At 38.1% G+C, this 17,819-nt stretch overlaps 1 protein-coding gene and 1 long non-coding RNA gene across 15 annotated transcripts in view; one reads left to right on the top strand and one right to left on the bottom strand.

Moving 5' to 3' along the window:
- ELMO1 (engulfment and cell motility 1) overlaps window positions 1-17,819 on the top strand; it is a 321,603-nt gene that overhangs the window by 100,441 nt on the left and 203,343 nt on the right. For all 14 annotated transcript variants that reach the window (XM_088166186.1, XM_088166250.1, XM_088166262.1 and 11 more), the window contains 3 exons: window positions 9,120-9,219; window positions 15,238-15,389; window positions 16,262-16,340. In XM_088166186.1, coding sequence (XP_088022312.1) covers window positions 9,120-9,219; window positions 15,238-15,389; window positions 16,262-16,340 — 331 coding nt within the window. The remainder of the gene's footprint in view (window positions 1-9,119; window positions 9,220-15,237; window positions 15,390-16,261; window positions 16,341-17,819) is intronic.
- LOC148225195 (uncharacterized) lies at window positions 8,323-17,301 on the bottom strand. The gene is made up of 2 exons (XR_015804261.1): window positions 17,243-17,301; window positions 8,323-11,004 (listed from the first exon to the last, which is right to left on the bottom strand). It is a non-coding gene; the product is annotated as an uncharacterized LOC148225195 (long non-coding RNA).

Raw genomic sequence — 17,819 nt, 5'->3', positions numbered from 1 at the left:
AACAGAGTACTTCTGTTTGCTCAGAGTTAAGCACAGGCTTTGATAAATTTAAATCTCAAGAGATGTTCTAATATCTTGATTGGCTTGCAAATTTGACATGTCAAGTAAAGCTAAAACTCAAGGAAGCAAAAGAATAATCAATTAAGCATATGTCTGTCATTTTGAGAGCTTGATGTGATTTATCATGCAGGAAATGCAGCTCCCCATCCAAACTTGTGTTAAATCATACTTTCATAAATCTGCTGTAAACCAAGTTCTGAAGCATTTATTTCTAAATCATTGCCTAATAAATAAATTACACAGTAAGAATAAATCTGGCAGGAAATTTAAATCCTTCTGCTAAGTTCACTTTCTTAACCAAATACAAAGTAACTTGCTTCATAATAGAAAAGTTTAGATTATGAGGAAAATTGTTAAAGTGGCATGAGGCTTATAGAATTCTTGGCAGCATCAACTTGGCAACATGACCCGGAGGTTGTGCTGTCATTCAGCAGGACTGTGCAAGGCTGGACAATGGGAAGAGAGAAACGTAATGAGATTCAAATAAGTGAAGTGTATGTCCTCCACCTGGGGAGGAACAACCCCAAGCACCAGTACATGTTGGGGACTGACCTAGAGAGAAGCTCTGCAGAGAAGGATCTGGGGTCCTGGAGCATGACAACTTGACCATGAGCTGGCAGTGCCCTTGGGGCCAAGAGGGCCAATGGTATCCTGAGAAGACTGAGGCCACCAGGTGGAGGGAGGTGATCCTTCCCCTCTACTCTGCTCTAGTGAAGCCACATCTGCAGTGCTATGTCCATTTCTGGCCTCCTCAGTACCAGAATGACATGGAGCTCCTGGGACAGGTCTACTGGAAGGCCACAAAGATAATTAGGGGTCTGGAGCATCTCTCTTAAGAAGAGAGGGCCTGTTTAGTGTGGAGAAGACTGAGAGGGGATCTCATTAATGCAGATAAATATCTCTACGGCAGGTGCCAGACTCTTTTCCGTGGTTCCCAGCAACTGGATGAGGAGCAGCGGCTATAAGCTAAAACACAAGAAGTTCCACCTCAACATGAGAAAGAACTTCTTTATGTTGAGGGCAGAAGAGCACTGGAACAGGCTGCCCAGGGATTTCATGGAGTCTCCCTCTCTGGAGATATTCCAAACCCACTTGGATGCGTTCCTGAGTAACCTGCTTCAGGTGACCCTACCTTGGCAGGGGGCTTGGACCAGATTATCTTCAGAAATCTCTTCCAACCCTAAAAATTCTGTGATTCTATGATGACCCCTGCTGAGACTAGGTATCTCCTGTCCTTTTAGATGGCATTTATGTCCTCACTACTGTGAAAATAGTTCTTTGAGGAAGAATAGTTATAGTCTTTTAGCAGCTCTCTGTTTCCAAATTCAATTACACTATAGGCTTCTATGGCTTAAGTTTGTCCTCAGGACAGTACTGAAATACTGACTTACAGTTGCATTGCACCCTGGGTTTAGGATCTGTTCTAACTGATGACATGAATTTATTTTTTACACAGTTTAGCTTTGTTTACTCATGAGAACAAGGTTTTACCCACTTGATCCTTATTAAGATACTTATTAAGAAGATCCTTATTGATCAATGTAGATGTATTACATCAGTGAATACAGTAGTAAAGAAGGTATCTGTGACTAAAGTTTATTCTAACTTTGGAAGTTAAATCCTGCCAGTAGGAACTTCAGTTTACATGGGGATAATCAGTTTAATATTTTGATTTCCAGCAGTAGTATGTGAGATACTATGATTAAATAAGACAAATTATTGAATTTGGGACTTGTACTGAAAAAGACACCAGAGCCATTGTTGAGGATGTGAAAACAATAGTTCCGGAAGCTGGCTTGATCATATGTTTTGAAGTTAAAGTGTTTACACTAGTGGTCTATGAATGTAGTTATCCAACATCTTGACTACTTTCACCCATATATTAATGGGAAAAGATGTACTGAAATGAGAATGATAAAAAAACCCACAGAGTTTGATATCATGAACTAAACTATAACACTTAGCATCCACTTACTGTCTTCTTGACTAAAGGTACTTAAAGGAACCACATGCTAATTTAAAAAAAAAAGTTACTTTGTATGAACAGGATGACATAATAATTTTTTTAAAAATCCCATGAAACAGCTCTATTAATTGACTTCTGCATTGCAGTGCTAAATTATAGTTAAACAAAACTGATTGGAAAGTGATCTTTTTCCTGTATAGTGATTCCTAGCCTTTTAAGAAAAGTAGTCCATTTGAGGAAATTACCATGAAATGAACAAAACCAGGAATTTTAAAAATAGGGATTAAGAAATAAAGGTAATTCTAATCACATATTCAGTATGTAATAGTTCCTCTGGGCTAGTTTCCCATGCTTAATGTACCTTTAAGTGGATTTAGTCATACTCCACAGTAAGAGTATCTACACTTGGGTTTATTCAAGAATATTTAGTTATGTTTTTAAATTCACACCTTGTTTTTCTTTAATGAAAATTAATTTTTGAACATAGTGAAACCCTGATACAAGAGTTACAAAGCTATTTCATGTTCTTGGAATGCAAGAGATTTGAAATCAGTAAGGCTGAGCCATTTTAATGATGCAGCGAAACTGTACCACAAAGAACTATTTTGGTAGTGCTTAGCTAGCGCAATGAAAAAGAAAAAAATTGTGTCAATTGCTGTGCAGCAGCTAAGTATATTTTCTGTAATCATCTAGAAAAATAGGAGCAGCTACTACACAGATTGTTCCATCATTTTCATCTGTACTAAGCATCAAGCCGGTGTGAATTGCTCCTGCTTTAATTTGACAGAGGCTTAGTTCTACCCTTGGAAAGGTTGCTTGAAGAAACAAGGCAGTGTAGAAGCAGTGAAGAGGAGCCATAGCAGTATAAGGTTCACACTGTGCTGACAAAGCATCCTGCTACATCATCAGTCTTCATTTTAGACTCACTTAGTTTCTGGCCTCCATGGCTTTTCCAGAGCTCTTGGCTTCTGATAATTAGATATATTCTGTTCCCCTGTTTAAATGTATTCATGGCCATTTATCCTTGACAGCTCCAATTTAAAAAGCTGTTCTACTCTTTGATGTTGACCTCAGTGATATCAGACCTTTCAGCTGCCCAGTATTAGGCTGTGAGCCCAGATAAGGGACTTAGTTAACCATTCCTGCATTTGCTAGTAGGTTGCTACTCTCCTGTTACCTCCTACCCAATTAAATTGTTTCTTTGTTGCTTTCCCTTGCTAAATTAGAGCTCAGCTTTGGTTCTGTTTTGCCCATGAAAGCGGTTTGTGTAAAGGTGTACATTCTTTGGCTTCTAGCAGTGGGCTAGTGGCTGTACGCTTGTTGTGACAGACGAATAACAATTAATTTCCAGATTCTACTACACAAAGGTATTTTTCATGTAAAACATGAGACACTTGTTATGAATGGTTTTCTATTTTTCCAATTAAACAAACAACAAAGATTAAAAGTAACAACAAATTTTTAATAGTAACAATTATAAATGAATACAATCAGAAGTATTAAAGATGATTACAAAAATTATTGAAACTAAATACCATCCAAGTAAAGTATTACAGTTGTATAATTTGGGATGGATAAAATTTGAGAGTAAGTGTTTTAGTATAATTGAGGTTCGTATAAAGCATAAGCAAAAACGACCGGGGGTACGGGGAGGGGCCTGCCCTTCCTCTCGTACCAAAGCATTTGGGCTAACAATCCCACTTACATACTATAGGCTACAAAAGTTTCTAGGAAGCTCTTCCTAGTTTCTATTCCTAAAATCTACGTAACTATACTGCACGGCGCATGCTCTACTAATGGGTTGGGGGTCTCTTATCCTTTTGAGGGTCTTATTTCCGGTGAAGGCTCATCATCTTCATCAGTGACCTAGGTGTGACCTGCAGGTAGCGCAGGCGCCCTGTGTGACTGAGCAGATGTTTTCCATAACATGACTCTATTTAAGTCCCATGCTTGGAATCATTCCATTTTTGCCCATTTCAAGGTTGAAGCTGTATTTCTAGATGCTGCTTATCAGACCTACGTCCTTCTACTATTCTTATCTGACTTTCTTCTAACCTTCTTCTTCGACTCCCAACATCTGGAAGATGTCTTTTGTCCTGTCTCACCCATCTCCCTCCCCTTTCACTCGGTAACAATAGTCTTCTATTGATCTAAATACAATTTTGCTAATATAGTTACAATTTAATTAGCACGAATCACATTTATCACACACTCCATCTAGCTTGGTAAAAGCTTGCATTCCTTTGTTACAGATGACAGTTGAGCCTGACTAATTATCTTGATTTACCTAATCATTTGAGCAACCAAGTATTTTTCCCTCCATGACAGTGATAAAATGTTCATTTTTTTATGTGTGCAAAACATGGATTGAATTTTTTAAAATTTATTTTTAAAAAACATCTAGGGCATTTGGGTGTTAAACTGTCATTAATTTATTTTGAAAAGTAATTCAAGTTGCTCTAGGCATTTTTCAAAATAAGCACACAGGATAAAAGATGGTTTAGCATGTAGAAATGAAACTAGGAAGCCATGTGAGAGACAGGTGTGGTAATTAGGGTCACATGCACATTCCTGTAATTTTTATTTTCAGGAAAGCAAAGCTAGTATCAGAATGTGTGGAATGGTTTGGGTTGTTTTTTTTTTTTTCTTTTTCTTCACAGTTTCCTAAGGTAAGAATACAGAGAATTCTTAGGAATTTAAATGAACAGGTTTGACCAGGTATTTCTCTAAAAGCTAGAGATGTAGAAAGCAGCTGTTGCCTTAATCTTCAGTCAGGTTTGTCAGAGAGGTTGAGGACCCACAGGCTGTATTAGAGCATGGCCATCCACTGGAATGGCTCAGGCTGGGACAGCTGATGGTATTGCAAACCTCAGCTTTCTACTGCCCAGCAGACTTTTGCCAAGACCTGCTGTCGGTGAGGAGATGCTTCATGACAAGTTCTCACAATAAGAGTTAGAAGAGGGGAGTCAGCAAAGAACAGTGAAATTTCATCACTTGTCCCAATGTAAGGCATCCAAGAGCCGGAGCCAGAACAGCATTCAGGAAGGCTTGTAGAAGTAGCTTTCCTGAGAGCAAAGTTTATTAAGATGTCAGTGAAAATAAGATACGAAATTGCAATTACACAGTGCATCTTTCTGATAATTTTTCCCCTCTTGCTGCATTAAAAAGCAGCTTCATTAGGAATTATCCTCAAACTATTAAATAATTTAGCAAGAGCAGCAAGGGTTTCATAGTTAAAGAACTGTTATGCCTTGTGCTATGGATTATTCTTAAAAGATTTTATGAAGAAAAGGCCCCATTATTTTTTTTTACTTTTTGTACGATCAAAACTCTTACAGAGACCTTGAGTTAAACAGCTCCTACCATGGGTTTTTTTTTAAAGATTGCTAATTTTATAAACCAGCTTTGATTCCCTTCAAATTTCTAGCCTCTATTCTGTCTGTTGTTCTTAATAGTGTGAGTGTGTCTGTGTGTGGGTGTTTTGAAACTAATTACTTGAAAGTCTATTTCTACCTATCTGCTTGTGTTTAACCACTTAACACTGAATCAACACCCTTCCTCTCCCCCTACCAATGCTTTAATCCTTATCTTGCCCTAGTTACTCTGCAGATTGCTTTCATCTTTAGCGGTGCTATTCCTAATGCTTATCCCTTAACCCTGGCTTTTGACTTTTGCAATGGCACTTGATGTATATGTGTGTGGGCAGGTGCATAATAATTAGAAGGACGTAGTATGTATGTGTGGTGCTGCATAATAATAGACCTGAAGTATTTCTTGCTGCCTGATTAGTCCCAGTGTTGCACCTCTTCCGTCATTTATTTTTTGAAGCAGTCACTGGAGTGACATCTGATAAGGGGTCTGATCATTTTAAGTTGAAAAGCGCTTTCACCTTCTGGATCCCAAATGTTTATATCACTGTCAGATCCACTAAAACTAGGTTTATACATTCAAATCATAATTGTCAGATCCATTAGCCCAGTTTATTCCCCAGAGCTCTGAAGGAGCATGGATTAATCAATATCAATCTGGTAGAATTTATCAATAGTTTTGATGAGAGGTCTTAATGAGACTGGTGAATCCAGGTTAGTTTAATCCCTTTACATTCTAGCCACTGCTGTTCTGAAGATAAATATCCATGCACAAGTTTAATGTTGTTTTAGTAAACCCTCTAAACTGTACCTTTTGTTGATGTGGATTAGTTTTCATGCACAATTTGTTTATAGAAGAGCATTCATATGCTAAATACAGGTTAATTGACTAAATTTTAAAACAATAGATGAGAAAATTTATCTCTGCCAGATTATGCACTTAGTTCAATGCTGGGAGAGATTCTTATCTACTTTTCAACCTATATGGCCTACCTTTTAAATTAAAAAAATTATTTGAAACTAATTTAGTTTTAAAAAAATAGTATTCTTTGTATTTGTAGAAGCATTCTGTCATGAAGATGCATTAGGATTTGGTGCAAGCTTTTAGAACAAAGCCCTTCCTAGGGTTGCTGTTTTATTTGTGGGTTCACAAGTAACTACATTATGCAAAGGAGTGAATTGGGGAACATGACAGGACCAGAGCTGATTAAATTTCCTTCAGAGTTTTACTTTCATCTTGATATGAAATCCTTGGTTATTTGAAATGCTAATGATGACATTTTAAATCTAATATAATTCTTAAATTATTTGCAACATTAAAGAAACCCCAAACAAGCAAACCAACAACAACAATAACAACAACAAAAAAAAGGTGAAAGAGCATCCTCTGCCCCCCCAAAACAAAACCCAGAACTTCTAGACCATTTGTTTGCTGAACAAAATATTCCCTGTGAAATTAAAGTGGATTTTTAGAGCAGCAATTTTTCTTGTTTGCTCTTTGCTGTAGAGTTTTCATTTTGTTGTTAGTAATCAAAAGCCATACATACCTGTATTTACTGAATGGAAATGTGTTTTGGTGTTCTTTGGGTTTTACTCGCAAAATGTCAGAAATGGCACGGGTATTTTTGGTGGACAAAATCTCAGTTCTGGCAAAATGCCCTTTCTTAAAGAGGCCATTAAAGGCTTCATCTTGCCATGAGATAGCCCTAAATGGCAGATTAAACCAAATCCAGCTACTGGAGTTGCTGCATTGAAACTGATTTGTCTGCCTTATTCTTCTGCACTACTGTAAATGTAGATGTCTTCCATCTGAGTGGATGTTCGCTTTTTTGTGTTGGGTTCATGCAGGATAGTAGGATAAACCACAGATTAAGGAACATCAATTAATTACATTGATTAACTATGGCTGTACTATTGGACTCAGGTTTTCAACATACTAAGCTTTGCAGTTCCAGTGTAACAGAGGGAGTTTTTTTATTCTATCTTTTTATTAGGTGTAAGCTGGTGTATTAAAATCACTGGGTCTATTCATGCTGTTTGATTGTATGATTTTGCTTTTTAATGGCTTACTGGCAGAGTACCTTGCAGGCAGTTTGACATACTCTGAAAGATAATTCACTGCTCTCTTTTAAGATCTCTGCTCTGCTGTTTGTACTGAGTAGTTACCAGATGGAAGGGTTTCACTGAAATCATTGTGGTTGCAAATGGTTGGGTGCCCTTACCATATATAGAAATGAAATTAATCTTTAAAAGTTGCAGTTTAACATGAAAAAATCCTGTGCATCTAGTCACATTATCCCTGATGAGTTTAAACTAGTTTTGAATTTACTTGAGTTCACACAAAGATGTATTGAATTTCAAATTTATAGGTATAAAATGTGGGGTAGTGGCCTGCCAAACCTAAATAATTTGAGCTGCACACTTTGCAATTTGATTGCTCATAGATAAAGTAAAAGAGATGCACCTTCAGGTTTAAAGAAAGAAATCAAGGCATTAAGTGTTAGAAAGTTGCTGCTCAAGATATATAATCTCTTCTAGTGCATTTTAAAAATATATTTGCTCCCTTGTAAGAGAAGGAGTAAACAGTGATATAACTTCCCACCAATTTGTTGGATGAAGAGGCACCAAAATGTGACACCTCTATGTGGCCTTCAGTTAGGAAGATTTCATAAGTGCCAAGGAAAAAGTTCACTTCTTTCTTATCTTAGAACTAAATCTGAATTTATGAAAAAAGTTTAATTTGGACTAACTGATATTTTTTTGAGCATTGCATGCGGTGTTCTCCTGAGGATTACTTCTTCTCTTACAACTTGTCCTGGTTTTGGGCAAATTTGGGGGAAAACCTCCAGAAGGAGCCCCCAGACAGCAAACCCCACGACTCCTCCCCCCCACCCCACCGGGTTCGGGAAGAATTTCCTCGGAGAAGAGTGGGAGAAAAAACCTGTTTATTTAACAAGCAAGACACTCCCCAGCACAGGGAAAAAAGACAACACCAGCTGACAAAAAAAACTCTTTCACCGTTCTGAAGGGATGACAAGTTCAGTCTCTCTAGCGAGTGGTCGCTCAGTTATCAGTCTCTGGCGCTGGGGATGACTGCTGCAGGTGACAGAGTGTAGACTCCCGGTGTTTCTTGGGGTTTCCCAGGTCCCCGTCCGGAACAGGTTCAGATGGTATCCAGGAGAGGGAGGGGACGGGGTGGAAGAGAAAACAGTCCAGGGAAAAAAGTTGGACTGCCTAGCTGAACTAACTAATAAGAAAAAGCAAGGGCAAAGCGAAGGAAAGAAAAAGAGGCAGAAGCGAGCAAGCAGGCAAGCAAGCAGGCAAGCAAGCAGGCAAGCAAGCAAACCGAGCTAAAACCTCTCCTAAACATAGACCATGGGGGAGGTGAGCCGGCTGATAACAAGACAAAACAAAGCTTCACTCTCAGAGTCAGTCCTGGAAGCACAGGACATAATACCAAACATAAACAGGACACACGATTGGAGATACAAACACCATAACATCACCCTAGGACACAACTGCTTTCCTCCAGTTGACTATTCTTGTTGTCCATGCTAAATCGTTTTGGAGACTGCCTATAGCACGGCCTCTTGCTCTTCTGCTACCTCTTAGTGCATAATTTGCTTCATTTTCTGCCTTTCTGAAAGCTTCCTGCTGCTTTCTTCCCTCAGTCGTTGCCCTGGTGCATTAGTGGTAAATGTTGTCATGACTCCTCTCTCTTGCAGCTTTGGAGATATGTTGTCCTTTACACTGACTGCATTTGTTGAACTGATGGATCATGGGATTGTATCGTGGGATACGTTCTCTGTGGCATTCATTAAAAAGGTAAATTTGTAATCAATGCTATCTGTTCTATATCAGTTTAAATATTTGAGGTGAATTGTGATTTGGGGTTTTTTTTAATCTTCCTTTTTTTTCCCCAGGTACTTTGTTTAGGTCATTGGTCAAAAAAGATACATGAAAATGGGATTAAAGTGCTGTTTTGAACTATAAATGTTTGTAGCTGCAGAATCTGGTTCAACTTCTGGAAGTCAGTTGGAGTGAATTGGGATCAACACAGTACTAGGCTTGTTACATGAGAAATTGCCTATTCAATTACATTGTAACCTCCCTGTGCAGATAAAATACAGTTAAAGCAAAGAAAAAATAGTATTTTGACGTAATGTAAACTGAAATGAGTAATGCCATATTTCTAGGGAAAAAACCCCCCAGCACTGAAATATTTCCTCTAGGGTATTGGAAGAAGAGAAATGAGTTAGTTTGCAATTTGAAATTACGATGATATCTACTGAGTTAATCAAGCTGAACTTTGCCCCTCTGAATCTTGCAATTGAGATATGTGGTTTGGTTTTGAAACAGATCTGTCCACGATTTGCAACATATCCTTCTTCACTTACATGTCAGAGATGTACAAAAGCAGCAGAACCATGCTAGTACTCTTTAGGTACAGATATTTAGAAGACTTCAGAAAAAGGTTTTGTTATTGATTTAAGACTTTTCAGTTACTGGCAAAGAAAAACCCCAAAACCACATAATTCTTCTTATAAAGAATTTTCAAACCTCATTGAATTTATCATAATTTAAAGTGCATTTGTACAGGTTAAAAAGATATCAGTTACTTCACTAAAATTATATCAGAAGTAGTAATTAAATTAATATACCCTGTGGCAAAGAAACCTTCATTTTAGCAGAGTGTGTCAGAGCAAGGTCTTTAAATATAGTTAGAAAATTGCTACCTTTGAAGGAAAGCAGAAATTTACTTTTGTTGCCAAAAGTGAAAGAAGGATCAACTATGAAAGAAAGCATTAGGTACTTTAGATACTAAATCTCAGTTTTAATGTGTGTTCATAAAAAAATTAGTGTAACTGATCTGAGTTTTCTGGCTTTTAATTTTTTTTCCAATCTCACTGTCTAGATAGGTTGTGATGACGATTGTTATTATCTTCTAATGGCAAAGAAAATTCTACAATTACTTTTAACTGACTACAGGAGACACAAAATCAAGTCCAGAACGCCTTACTTTCTAGGGGAGTCTACTACGGAGCATATGAAGAAACTTACTAAAGTTAGTTTAGAGCATTTACTTTGTTATAGGCTCAAAACAAATGTCTTTTGTCCTGTGGATTGTATTGTAACAATAGAAGAAATTGAGTTCCCCTTGTTAATGGTTCATCTCTTCCATCAGGCACTTCTATAGGTTTTCCTGGATAATTACCCAATTAAAAAAACCTAAAACAACCAAAAGATACAAACAAAAGCATTTTCACAAAGTACCTATGAAAACCAAAAGTGGCAAGTAAAACCAGAAATGAAACTGTTGAGCAAGAAAGGGACCAAGGAGAATGATAGGAGAATTAGAAGAGAAGCAGAGGGACAGAGAATGACAGACATTGAGGAAAGAGACTCAGGAGTCTTCTGACCTGCATGCAGTTGGGAGCCAGAAAGGCAGAGCCCTCAGTGGTGAAGTGTGGACGTGAGACAAACCTAGCAGAGCACCTTTGGACCATCTCTCATCTCTGTGGCAGCAAGCTACATCTTCATCCTCACTTGCTTCTCTGACGTTGGCTGTTGACAGGCTACTTGAGGTCCTTGATGGGCTTGCTCAAGTGACTGACAGGATGGATAAGGGACCTGATAAGTTTCTGCTGAGGGGGAATTTGCAATCAAGTGCTTCTGCCTTTTGAAGCTGTCTTTCATGTTAAATGAAAACTAAACTTGAATGGGGTTGAACTAGTCTGAATTTTTTCTTGAGTAGTTTTTTAACTTAAAATATAGAAGCTGAAGGAGACCTCAAGAGGAACGCCTGACTGTTTCTAATAAATAACTGTTGGATGCAGACTCTCTCCCATCCTTTGCACACCTAAAGAATGCTATTCCAACTGCAGCAAGTAAGACTGACACTCTCAAGGAGAACTTTGTTTCTTATTTTAAGGGAAAATTGCATCATTTGGAAAAACTTTCTTATGATATGCAAAGATCTCTCAAGACCTTTTTCTTGCTTATGATGATATATAATTCATTTCCAGATTCCATAGTTGCCTAAAGGATTTGGATTACAAATTAGAAAAAGTTGCAATAATTGGTTATCAAGATTGTCCTGGTTATTGTCCAGGACAGGGTTAATTTTTGCACTATCCAGGAGTGGGCATGGCTAGGACCCAGAGGTTATGCTGTACCACCTCATCATTTTCTGGGGACAGGGGGAGGGAACCCTTCTGGTTTGCGATAGCATGGCCGTGGTTCAGGTATTCCCAATTTACACATCGTGAGTATTCGCGTGTGAATCGTTCACCTCTCTCGTGCCCTCTGTTATTGATAGCATTGCTGTTACTGTTCATTTTCTTACTTCATTGCTGTTTCCAATAAAATGCTCTTATCTCAACCCATGATGTTTACCTTTAGTGCCTCCAGTTCTCCTCAGGTCTGCCATAGGAAGTAGGGGGGAGTGAGTGAGTGGCGCATTTTTTGGGGTGTTTCAGTGGGAGCACTGAACTGGGAACTACCATTTCTAAGCCATCACAAAAATGCACTACGTAAATTTGGTGATTCCATCTTTAGCTCCTACAAGAAGAGTAATAAAGTTTGTAGTATTGTTTGAGATTTTTTTTTAATCTTTAAAAATTAGTTATGTAATTGCTCTTTCATAAGTGTATTATGCAGAGCCTTAATGCTGACAAATTGTTTACAGTCTAAAATATATTGTGCAGAAAAACAGGGTGGCAGCCAGAAAAGAATGTGTCACAACTGTCAGTTGTTTTTTCTGTAGTCGTGTGCAGCCCTAGTTCCTTACTTAAAAATTATATGCACCCTTTAAAATTTTACTATGCATCAAATCTTAAAAGAGACCACAACTTGAACAGATTTTTCTGTACATTTCTGACAACATGATAGTGCAGGCAAATAACTAATGGACATCCATAATGAAAATAAGATCTGTTTCTTTCACTGGTTTTTCCCTATGTGTTCTTCTCTCTGGTGCAGCTTTTAAATAATAATAGTAATAGTAAATAGTAATAGTTATTATTATTATTATTATTACTATTATGACAACTTTTTAAAGAACTTGAATTCTCACTTGTGCCTTAAGTGATGCTGAACCAGGAAGAGAACTCAGATGATATAATTTAGTTTGCTGTAGGTTTTTCATCCACCTTCAGTTTACATATTTAGCTCCTGTTTCAAAAGAGCATGAATGTGAAAATTCACAGTCTGATTCCAAATTTCCCTTGAAATTGATAGGAAGTTAGGCACCCAGACTCTTCTTTTGTATGTGGCTATAGATGTCCCAAGAGGACTATATAGATTTTAAGGTTGCAGGTATTTTGCTGAAGAAATAATTTTATCCTTAATGAGACACACCCATATGGCAGGTTTTCCTGTGAAAGTGCAAAGCAATCAAGTGGCTTCTTTCTGGAAAATATGTAGTATTTCACTGAGCTTGCATTATTTTATCATCCAAATTTTTGATAAATGAACGCAGGATTATTTTTGGATGTCTGAAACCCTCTCTGTGTGTGATGCTTAATAAGCAGAAAACAGCGAATTAACACAAATTTGACCTCCTGTTGATTCCTGTCTCTTCCCAAGAACGACCCCGTTTTTTTTTCCCACATCCGGAACTTCAAGTGTGGGAATAGGATTTCTTTTAATGCAGTTTTGTTTTCTGTGGAACTTGCATGACTTATTTTTCAAGGTAGACAAGTGTATTCTTTCTGGCCAGACTTCATACTTCAGCACGGTGTTTATGAATACACATTGCTTGACATGCAAGTTACCCACCAGATGTTTTGCATCTATGTTCAGTGTGACATGTCTTTTTAAACACACAAGAAAGCTTTAAACCTTGTGTTTATGTTTATGATTAAAAGATGTTATGGTCCAAGGTCAGGAGAATAAATGAGGCTAAGGCAACATTCCTAGACAGAGGTTCTAGTTATCTATGCTGTTACATTTCTGCAGTTCTCTGATATGAAAATGTGAAGTGTTAACTGCCACTTGAAGGAGCTGCTTCACTAAGAATAATTCCTAAAGGTTAGGGCTCCTAAAGAGGTGACAAAAATCTGGCAATTTGTGATACAGTCTTGGACACACTTTTTCCTGCTGCAAAAGCCTGGATGCCTGAAAACTGAGGCATCCAAGGGCACTTGGTTTAATGTGTGAGCAGTGCAGAATTGCTCTGTGCGTATGCTGTCGCTCTCGTGGGCCCTGTGGAGATCTGGCAGCTCTGGCTGCAATGCATTAAAACACATCTGGATTGCCATTAAGAGAGAAGGGGTAGCACAGTGCTTCTGACACAGAGATCATTGCTCTAAACAGCACGTTGTTCTTGTATGCTATTGTAAATATTACTTGGCTCAGGACTTGCTGGGAGAAGATACTGAGAGTCCAAAACAGAAAAAGGCTAATTCAGTTGCTTCTCTCCTCGTGTTTTCTGTGCATTCATGGCTTGGTTCTTTACAGAAAATAAATGTATATTCTCTGAATTGAGTTTCATTTGGTGTAGGATGTTCCTTCTGTGGTAATGCCAACCAAGTAGCAGAGCAAACAGCAAAAAGCAAAAGTGCTGTAATAGATTAGAAAAAGAAAAATCTGTCCTTCTTTCCTTCTTGTCTCCAGCCAAGTTGGGTGTTTTGCTCCTTCAGAACAACTTAGGATGTCACAGGTGCAAAAGAATACCATTGTCCTCGTGTCAACAATTTAATGTGACTTTTACAGGCAGCTGGACAGCTTTTCTGAGCATAGGGCAGGCCTTTCTTCCTCCCAAAGGGAAGCAATTCTTAGCTCTCAGCAAGCATCTAGAATTGGAAACAGTATAACTACAGTATTGGCTTGTAGCAGGAGTACTGAAGAGATGTGTGAAATTTTCTGGAAGGAACATGTCAGACTTGAAATAGGGACACTGTAGTCAGTTACTTGGCTATAGAGAACAAGTAACTATGGTCACACTACACTTCTGTCTGTGCTTTTTTTGGGTGCCTTTCATTTTGACTGTGCTGGTGTTGGCGTATTTGAAAAAACTCGTCTAGCTCTTGCTTCCTGTATTAGCAGAAGGCAGGTTTCTTCCTGGGAAGCTGGGTATGTGGGCTGGGCAGCATGCAGGAGAATGCCTGTTGCCACAGCTTACTGCACAGCTGGGTTGGCTCTGCAGATAATTGTGCAGGTTGTCATTGCCACACTGCAAAATAGCAGAGGTCAAACTTGGTTTTAATTAATGTGCCATATGCTTGTGGCAGCTTGCAGTAAAAGGGAAGGTTATTAATGAAAAGCTGGACTCTAGACCGAGTTATGGAACCAGTTGTCCTGATCATCAACAGAGTTTAAATTGGTAACCTGGAAAGAGCTTTCAGCATTATGGGTAAGAGCAAACAGAAGAAAAAGGCATGTTTTTCTAGATTGTGTTTTGCCAGAAAGCTGATTTTGTCTTTGGAAACATTTGCCTAAGCCTAGATATTTTTTAGAGAAAATTGGCTGCACAGTATTTTTCTGGAGAAAATGAGAACTAGTTTCCATGTTTTTTCCAAAGTTTTCTACACAAAAAAATATATATGTTTAATTTTTTAATGTGATTTGTCATGTTCATAATGGAATGATGAAGCATACATTCAGTCATGTGAATATTGACAATAACCTTTGGTGACTTGTGCCAGCTGTAGAACTTGTGCCACTGTGTTCTTTGATGGTATATGCTGTGCCTGGTTGATAATTTTCAGGTATTCACTGATAACTGCCATGTGGACGTGACTACCTTATATCCTAATGCCTTTCTGAACCATGTCAAAAGTTTTCTTACTTTTCCCTATTTTCATGACAAGATGCAAATTCTCTGAATGATTGTATTTGTAGATAGCAAGCTATGTGAACAAATTTGCCTCGGACATCTCTATCTTGCAACGGTCGCTGGCAATCCTGGAATCGATGGTGCTCAATAGCCATGACCTGTACCAGAAAGTAGCACAGGAGATCACAATTGGGCAGCTAATTCCACATCTGCAAGGGTGAGTATCTTTGACTATCGCTTGATAGGCTGGATATTTTTTCCCCCTGAAAATAGCACAACATTTGGAGAAAAAACAGTGGTATAAAGACCAGCTACCACCTTTATAATTCTTACCTCCACTACAAGTGACTGCATAACTGGTAACAGTCTTTCTGGAGTTGCCTGGTCATTAAGTTTTTAAAAAATTTTTTCACTTGTTTGTTTTTCTATAAGCTACCTATGTAGCTGGAAGTGGGGAATGAAGAGAAGAGCACTCTGTGGTAATGAAATGCTAAGTGCCTTTAGCATACAGATGAGGTTGTTTTGCTTGCCAGACTCTGGGAAGTGTGTAAGACAAACTGCTCAACTTGCTGAATGTATATTTGAAAAAGGAAGGGCTTTTTCTTAAATAGTAATGTGAAGTACTTAAATGGATGGAAGCTGCCTCTTGTAGCATAGAGTAATGTACTGTGCATAGTTATGCTCGTCTCTCACCTGAGACATTTTCAATGCACCAGAAAAACTTCAATACCAGCAGGTTAATTTCCAGAAGCCTTTAGGGAAGTTTACTCTTCCTCTCTCCAGCTGCTGTGCACCTGATGGAAACCAGTTATCAGACTCTCGCTATGATCAATGGAGGGTCAATGGCAGTTCAAGGGGCAGTTCATTCCACTTCTTTTGAATTCGGAGTCTCCCTTCGAGACATCATTTCTCTCTCAACAATAAAGACAGCCTGGTCATGACCAACCTTGGTTACCTAACTTACATGACTAACATGAAGAACAAACAACTCCTCCACTTCTACCTGCAGATATGTATCTGGAAGATCAGTTTCTACAGCTCATGTGCATTTGTGTTCTTCTCTCATGTTTACAACATTGTTCCAAACAGGACAGACCAAGAAATTCAGACGTACACCATTGCAGTAATAAATGCACTCTTCCTTAAGGCACCAGATGACAAGAGGCAGGTAAGTTGATGGAGGTTGTATGCCTATGCATGTCTAGGAGAAAAGGATTTCATATTCATGCCTGCAGTTGTCCCAGTCACGCTTTTCCTGCATAATTCAAACTGAAACTAGTTCTGTTGTTTCGTGCTGGGATATAATTCATTTTAATGGAACTACTTCCATCTTGCACCAGTATATTAGGAGGAATTAAGCATTCTTCCATGCTTTTGTAGTTCCCTGTGACCTCATATGAACCATACGGACTGTGGCTGACTGTAGTATTTAGTGTCCTGAACTCTTTGCCAGCAGAGCTTGTAAACCCAAGCTACTTTTGGTAGAATGTTTTCCCCTCATATTTTTTATTAAAAAGTGTGTTGCTTTTGAAAACAAAAGTATCTTTCTGCGTAAGCATTTAATGACTTTTATAGTGTGCTATTTTAAGCACACTATTTTAAGCTATTTTTTTATTTTTAACTTTAGTGCCATATATCAGGAAATATTTCAAGATTGTTACTTGATATTAAATGGGGATGGAATGTGAAGTGTTATGAAATAACTAAGTTTTATCCGTGTTTATGAAGTTACTAGCCTGTGTCAAAACAGATTTAATAAGTTATTTATTTAACATTCCCGTCACCAGGAACACTAGTTATAATTCTTGAGGTGACATACTGTTACTGTCCAGAATAAGTTCACTGAGAGTTGCTGGTCAGTTCTAACAAGGACTTTCCTTAGATTTATTTACATTTTTAAATGTTGGAGACTGTTTAAACAAACATCAAAGCCCTAATGAGAGTTTTTGAGGGGGAGTTGGTTGTTTTTTTGGGTTTTGTTTCTTGTTCTTAAAAATTCATCTAACATTGGAAGCAGAGACAAGTATAACCATGATTTAATTAGGAAAAAAAGGCTCCTCCACTACTCACCCCCCTCTTTTTTCCTTCTTCCTCCAATGCGGTCTTCTGTAACTAAGGCAAGAAGGCATCTAATAACCAAAAATTAGATTAAAAATTTATCTTACAATTTGGCATAAATTTATAATAGATCTTTGTAAGAAACTCAAAGATTTTGCTTTTTACATTTGTGAAGAGTTGCTGCTGTGTTTCTGTGAAAAGTATGCCTTGTCATGTTTGAAGTGGAGGAACAATGTCAGATGTAGATAAGACTTTAGTATTAATCAGTGGGCATGTGTTCCTTGCATGACAGTAACACAGTGTATTGCCAGCAAGCAAAACTGTATCTTGCCAACAGTGTAACCACCTAGTGAGGCTGACAGTAAGCCAGGCAGACTTCACCTGTAGCACCTGCTGCTGTGACCCAAAATTGTTAAGATTAGACTCTTATGCTTGGTAAGTGTAAAATATTCCCTCCTATGCATTGTAGGACAGTTTGCAGCAGGGACAGTTGGGATCAGCTGCTTAAGTGTTAAAGTAAAAGCATATTCATTTCGATAGTGATTTCAGACAGGTCTAGAAAGACAAGTTAATTTAAAGCAAAAGAGTG

This window comes from Sturnus vulgaris, chromosome 1, assembly GCF_052056855.1.
Source record: "Sturnus vulgaris isolate bStuVul1 chromosome 1, bStuVul1.hap1, whole genome shotgun sequence".
In the NCBI taxonomy this organism is placed as follows: Eukaryota; Metazoa; Chordata; class Aves; order Passeriformes; family Sturnidae; genus Sturnus; species Sturnus vulgaris.
This window is presented reverse-complemented; position numbering and strand designations above follow the sequence as displayed.